Genomic DNA, 7500 nt, shown 5'->3' on the forward strand with positions numbered 1-7500 from the left:
GCTACGCCACATAGCTAATGCAGCAATCCCCCAGCCACTCAGCACCCAGACTTGGGGTTAATTGTTTACTAAGGGAAATAAGTGGGGATAATGTGGGGTAACTGTGTGAGAGGTAGTGGCGACGAGAGGGAACATAGAAGGCAGAGATAATTGTGTGTTAGGGTGAATTATAGATGTCTAGTTGTATTAATGCTTGTCGTGAGTGTGTAGGGAATGGAAATGGCCGGAATGCAGATGGGCACAGAATGTATTTTTGTCTGTAAAAATCATGTTGAAAGAGTGTGTGTGTGTGTGTGTGTGTGTGTGTGTGTGTGTGTGTGTGTGTGTGTGTGTGTGTTGACCACAGTTATTGACTCCCCACTATGAGGACCATCTGTCTGTCTCTGTGTCACTGCCTCTACCTCCACCCCACAGAGGAGAGAGGGATAAGTAGGCTGAGGGAACGAGGGATAGAAAAAGAGAGAGAGAAAGGGATAGGTAGAAACTAGACAGAAGAGTGGCCACAATGTGTAGCGTTGCTAGTATGAGATATGTACAGTTAAGTGTGTGTGTGTTGCTGAGGAAACGTGGTGTGTATGATACCAGGATGTACGGTACAGTAGCTGAGAGCTTTTCTATTGGCTCACACACTAGTCAGGTGAAAGTGCTATCGAGGTGCTGACTGCTGGCAAAGGCTACACTGCTGCTGGCAGCATGCAGGACTCAGTGGGGGTTTCTCTACACACAGACACACACTCACACACTTACTGTAGACACACACACTTTGTGGCAGCCGGACAAGTTGAACTCTGACCTTTAAAGCCCAGGGGCATTCCTCGTGGGCCAAGGGGTCAGAGGGGTTTGAGGAATGGGGTACATGCTGTAGGTGAGAGGGTGAACGTTAAATGCTGAGGGGTATTAGGTTTCTGGCACGTTGTGTCCTGGAAGGAAATGTTTAGAGGGCAACTGTACTAGAAGACAGAGTAGTGTTGCATAGCGTAAGTTGGGTAGGAAACAGTATGGTAGTGATAAGGGGATAATACCCTGCTGGAGAGGTAATGTTTACCTCCATGTCATCAGCTACTCTGACGGATAGACACCTCGACGTCGCCGCCAGAAGAGCTGGCGCAGAACGGGCACTGCATGGCATGCCCCGACTAGCCGACTGGAAATCAGAAAGAGGGGAAAGAGGAGATGTTTCCAAGATGTTACCAACTACCATACCAGAGGGAAATGTCACCAGTGTAGGCCTCATTCACAATGACACGGGTTTAGATGTTTGGTTACTGAGAAAGGAGGAAACAAGTCAGGGGGAGGCCTGGGGTGTCATGGTGATTGGATGAAGAGTGACTGCAGTAGGTAGCTCCAGGGCTCTCAGTGAAGAACCAGCCGTGTGGAATTGTGGGGTAGTGGTGGAGCTGCATGAACGCATCACACCCCGGGTCTGAAGCCTGCAAGGCCTTCTGGGTAGACAGATCTGGGAGAAGAAGGATGGCATCTAGACCGAACCTTCTGAGAGAGTATGAGAGGTAGAGGCTGGGATAGCCGCTAGCCAGCGCCTGTAGCCTGAGGATGCAGTTATTTCTGTACTATAGCCCTCCAACATATGATCCACTGGCACTCTCTCACACTAACAAATCAAATGTATTTATAAAGCCCTTCTTACATCAGCTGATATCTCAAAGTGCTGTACAGAAACCCAGCCTAAAACCCCAAACAGCAAGCAATGCAGGTGTAGAAGCACAGTGGCTAGGAAAAACTCCCTAGAAAGGCCAGAACCTAGGAAGAAACCTGGAGAGGAACCAGGCTATGAGGGGTGGCCAGTCCTCTTCTGGATGTGCCGGGTGGAGATTATAACAGCACATGGCCAAGATGTTCAAATGTTCCTAGATGACTAGCAGGGTCAAATAATAATAATCACAGTGGTTGTAGAGGGTGCAACAGGTCAGCACCTTAGGAGTAAATGTCAGTTGGCTTTTCATAGCCGATCGTTCAGAGTATCTCTACCGCTCCTGCTGTCTCTAGAGAGTTGAAATCAAATCAAATCAAATTTATTTATATAGCCCTTCGTACATCAGCTGATATCTCAAAGTGCTGTACAGAAACCCAGCAGGTCTGGGACAGGTAGCACGTCTGGTGAACAGGTCAGGGTTCCATAGCCGCAGGCAGAACAGTTGAAACTGGAGCAGCAGCATGGCCAGGTGGACTGGGGACAGCAAGGAGTCATCAGGCCAGGTAGTCCTGAGGCATGGTCCTAGGGCTCAGGTCCTCCGAGAGAGAGAAAGAAAGAGAGAGAGAGAATTAGAGAGAGCATACTTAAACTCACACAGGACACCGGATAAGACAGGAGAAATACTTCAGTTATAACAGACTGACCCTAGCCCCCGACACATAAACAACTGCAGCATAAATACTGGAGGCTGAGACAGGAGGGGTCAGGAGACACTGTGGCCCCATCCGACGATACCCCCGGACAGGGCCAAACAGGCATGATATAACCCCACCCACTTTGCCAAAGCACAGCCCCCACACCACTAGAGGGATATCTTCAACCACCAACTTACCATCCTGAGACAAGGCCGAGTATAGCCCACAAAGATCTCCGCCACGGCACAACCCAAGGGTGGGCGCCAACCCAGACAGGAAGATCATGTCAGTGACTCAACCCACTCAAGTGACGCATCTTCTATACTCGGCCCACTAAGGAAATACAATGCACTGGAAACATATAGATCCATCCATATCAGTCATGATCAGACCTTAATAATGCTTTACCGCTCCAGACATCTTCTGTGAGGTTATGAAATAGGACTTGGTAAGATATATCCGTCTAGGTAATGTAGCTGCAGTCGTCCACTGTAATGGAAGATAGTAAAGTACGTCCATATGAAATGTATCCGTCTTTTTAATGATAGTACTTTCCGTAAACCTTTATTGGAGTTGCTGTAACCATAATGAATCGTCGTTAAGCTGTTTGTTGCTTTAGTCAATCGAGAGGTGTCTGCGCGAGCGCGCGCGTTTGTCTTCGCCGCACTGCTGTATCGATAGCCCGTCTTCGCCTTCCGCTTTCTTTCTTTCTTGAAATCTGATCTGGAATCAGTAAAACGCTGCTTCTCTGCTTCCCAATACGTCACTAACTCTGACTCAGGTCGGCTAACAGATATTTAGTCACTGTTAAGGATATTTCTGCTGTTTCTCCATATCCACTCCCAGTTAATTCATTACAGTGCTGATAATGAGCGAACATATACAGACGAGTTGGAAGCCTTTGAAACAACACTTATCTTCACTGCGTGTCCCGGTGTTATTTTTTTAAACGCACAAACAATTCAAACAGCAAAATAAACAAGTGCTCTATTGATTTCCCAGAGTGCAACAGACCGCTTATCTCTTTCGCCTCCCGGTAAGAGCTGACAGTTTCCTCATTAAAAATGAATTGGATTAGCATTACTCTGAATGGTGAGCAACACACACACAGTCTCTCTCTTGTCTCTTTCCCACGGTCATACACACACAGAGACAAGAAACAGGAAGAATCTCTGTCTCTCTCTCTCCACACACACACACACACACACACACACACACACACACACACACACACACACACAGTTACACAGGCCGAGGTATTGCAAGATAAATGGAGCGATTGGGTCAGAGAGAAAGGGATTAAACAGGAGGAGGGGCAGGCAGACAAAAAGAAACCCAGAGAAATGGGAGAGGAGGAGATAGAGAGAGAGAAACGAATAGAGGGAGAGAGAGAGAGAGAGTCGCACAGAGACTTGGTGTTGAAGTGGTAATGAGACATTGATCACAGTCTGCAGATGAAATGGTGAGACTTTCTCGGTCTCTCTCTTTCTTCTCTTCTTCTCCTTTTCTGTTTCTCACCCATTTGAATGTCTTCCTCTCTTCCCCTGCAGCGGTGGAGGACAGGAAACTGTTCATCGGCATGGTGTCGAAGAAGTGCAATGAGAACGACATCCGAGTCATGTTCTCCGCGTTCGGACAGATCGAGGAGTGCCGGATCCTGCGAGGGCCCGACGGACTCAGCAGAGGTGTGTGTTTCTTGGGCTCCGTCCATATACACACTCACCCTGACCCCTGACCCCCTCCTCCCTTACCCACCATCCTTTTCACCCCTCCCACCTCTTTATATCCACCCCCTATTCAGTTCTGAGCTCCTTATTCCTCCCCTTACAGTTCTCCTCTAGGCAGAAGGAGAATATATCTTCTCCCTCGCTATTGGCCAACCATAGAGCTACTATGCAATCAGCAGTGCACTGTCCCCCTTAGTCAATCTCCTCTTCATTGGAACAGGGAACAACCCCCCCCCCCCTTTCTTTACCTTCTTCCCTTCCCTCCCCTGTCTCCCTTCCCCCTTCCCCCCTCACCCCCTCCAATCCTCCTGCCTCTTCTCCCCCGTCCCCTCCCTCTGTGGTCTCTATGTGCTGAGGAGATGGGGCGGGGTCCTGCCCGGCATCACACGTAGGCTGTCAATGTCATCGTCACACAGGTTTATGTGGATGTGTCGGTTGTTGTGTGTTTTTCTGTGGATGTTACCAATTGTTCTTACTGTTACTGTTGACCGTCTCTCATTATCTGAAGGTCTCTTCTTCTTCTCTCCTCAAGGTTCCTCTAGCGGTCTCTAATACTCTACTGTCACACACACACTCAGTCCTCCTGTCCCTTCATCCTCCTCTCTCTGTCCTCCTGTCCCTTCATCCTCCTCTCTCTCAGTCCTCCTGTCCCTTCATCCTCCTCTCTCTGTCCTCCTGTCCCTTCATCCTCCTCTCTCTCAGTCCTCCTGTCCCTTCATCCTCCTCTCTCTCAGTCCTCCTGTCCCTTCATCCTCCTCTCTCTGTCCTCCTGGTCCCTTCATCCTCCTCTCTCTCAGTCCTCCTGTCCCTTCATCCTCCTCTCTCTCAATCCTCCTCTCTCTGTCCTCCTGTCCCTTCATCCTCCTCTCTCTCAGTCCTCCTGTCCCTTCATCCTCCTCTCTCTCAGTGTCCTCCTGTCCCTTCATCCTCCTCTCTCTGTCCTCCTGTCCCTTCATCCTCCTCTCTCTCAGTCCTCCTGTCCCTTCATCCTCCTCTCTCTGTCCTCCTCTCCCGTCATCCTCCTCTCTCTCAGTCCTCCTGTCCCTTCATCCTCCTCTCTCTGTCCTCCTGTCCCGTCATCCTCCTCCCTCTCAGTCCTCCTGTCCCTTCATCCTCCTCTCTCTCTCTCAGTCCTCCTGTCCCGTCATCCTCCTCTCTCTCAGTCCTCCTGTCCCTTCATCCTCCTCTCTCTCAGTCCTCCTGTCCCTTCATCCTCCTCTCTCTCAGTCCTCCTGTCCCTTCATCCTCCTCATCTCTCAGTCCTCCTGTCCCTTCATCCTCCTCTCTCTGTCCTCCTGTCCCTTCATCCTCCTCTCTCTGTCCTCCTGTCCCGTCATCCTCCTCTCTCTCAGTCCTCCTGTCCCTTCATCCTCCTCTCTCTCAGTCCTCCTGTCCCTTCATCCTCCTCTCTCTCAGTCCTCCTGTCCCTTCATCCTCCTCTCTCTCAGTCCTCCTGTCCCTTCATCCTCCTCTCTCTCAGTCCCTCCCAGTCCCTGTCCCTTCATCCTCCTCTCTCTGTCCTCCTGTCCCCGTCATCCTCCTCTCTCTCAGTCCTCCTGTCCCTTCATCCTCCTCTCTCTGTCCTCCTGTCCTTTCATCCTCCTCTCTCTCAGTCCTCCTGTCCCTTCATCCTCCTCTCTCTGTCCTCCTGTCCTTTCATCCTCCTCTCTCTCAGTCCTCCTGTCCCTTCATCGTCCTCTCTCTCAGTCCTCCTGTCCCTTCATCCTCCTCTCTCTCTCTCCTCCTGTCCCTTCATCCTCCTCTCTCTCAGTCCTCCTTTCCCTTCATCCTCCTCTCTCTGTCCTCCTGTCCCTTCATCCTCCTCTCTCTCAATTCTCCTGTCCCTTCATCCTCCTCTCTCTCAATCCTCCTGTCCCTTCATCCTCCTCTCTCTCAATCCTCCTATCCCTTCATCCTCCTCTCTCTCTGTCCTCCTGTCCCTTCATCCTCCTCTCTCTCTGTCCTCCACTGTCCCTTCGTCCTCCTCTCTCTCTGTCCCTTCACCCTCCTCTCTCTCTGTCCTCCACTGTCCCTTCGTCCTCCTCTCTCTCTCCTCCACTGTCCCTTCGTCCTCCTCTCTCTCTCCTCCACTGTCCCTTCATCCTTCTCTCTCTCAGTCCCTCCACTGTCCCTTCATCCTCCTCTCTCTGTCCTCCACTGTCCCATCATCCTCTTCATCTCTCTCTCTCTCTGTTCTCCACTATCCCAGAATTCTATTACACATGATCATCCTATGTTACATCTCTTCCTCACTCCCCCAAGCATGTGTCTGTTGTCCTCATGAATATTAGAATCTCAGTCTGTCCCCCTTTAATGCAACATAACCTCCACAATCCCCAGGCTTCCTAACAGCCTGTCAGAGCAGTCTTAGTCCAGCCTGGTCCGGAGCTGTAAATACATGAAGCAAAGTGAGGCTGCAGATAAATAGGCCTTCAAGTGGGTCTGCCTGTCCCACCTGGCTCTGCGCTAACACGGCGCTGCTATTAAACCACAATATCAATCAGAAGCCTGTTCTGTTCCGCCACCCACTATTAATAAAATATGGATCACACCACTGGTGGATCCACGGCTGGGCCTGGGGAGCTACCCTACATTCATGAAAGGACTGTTCCCTTTCTCCTCTCCTATCGGAGCCCGTTGCCTGACGACAGAATGTGGCCTGCTAGATATTTATAGCGTCGGCTAGGTGGCTAAATCCCATCTTCTTCACTGGATGATAAAAAACATACTGGAATGGAAAGAGAAGCTTTTATCAGGTCATTTTTAGCACTGACCTTAATACATCTATGGTTCAGTTCAACAGAGGGGTTTATTTTGGGTATCGAACGAAGGAAAGGGCTCGGAAACTAACCAACACATTTTGGTGGAGCAAAGCGATAGAATGCCTGTCTTCTATTGTAAAATGCCTCATTGGTTCTGTGGTATAACGGCCAGTAAACAGTATTTCAATGGAGAATCCACAGGAACTGCCTTTTAATGAGAGTTGGTGAAAGACTGAGAGTAGACGGCTTTAAAAGACCCAGTCTAGCAGGTCACCTTAACCGGTGGATTCTCTCTGTAGCATAACATCTGGGTCATGTACTTTCAAGCTATTTTTAAGATTTTGGCCCATCTAGAATTACCCCATATTAGTTTCTGAAACTTGCTCAAAGATGACCGACCTTGGCCTTTCTCAACTGCTGCCAGATAGAGCAAGCCCCTGGACAGTAAGAGTCTTCTCAAACTTTAACCCCAAGGCAACTTCATCTGCCGCATCTTGCTACAGCACAGACCTAGTTAGGTTTTATTGGTACCGTTAGGCAGGCCCATAATGAATAGTCTAGACTATCCCTAACCCTCAACCCCGTTCTATCACAGAGGACAAGACAATCATAAAGGTAGAGGATGAATCACAGCCACTCATCTGTTCTCTCCTTCATTCCCTTTC

The 7500-nt window shown here is 49.7% G+C and overlaps 1 protein-coding gene across 1 annotated transcript in view; it reads left to right on the forward strand.

Moving 5' to 3' along the window:
• The window catches only part of LOC106609337 (CUGBP Elav-like family member 2), a 123022-nt gene that overhangs the window by 80527 nt on the left and 34995 nt on the right, over nt 1-7500 (forward strand). The window contains exon 5 of the mRNA XM_082977220.1: nt 3794-4031. Within this exon, the coding sequence (XP_082833346.1) occupies nt 3794-4031 (238 nt within the window). The remainder of the gene's footprint in view (nt 1-3793; nt 4032-7500) is intronic.

This window comes from Salmo salar, chromosome 07 (assembly GCF_965601325.2).
Source record: "Salmo salar chromosome 07, fSalSal1, whole genome shotgun sequence".
Taxonomy (NCBI): Eukaryota; Metazoa; Chordata; class Actinopteri; order Salmoniformes; family Salmonidae; genus Salmo; species Salmo salar.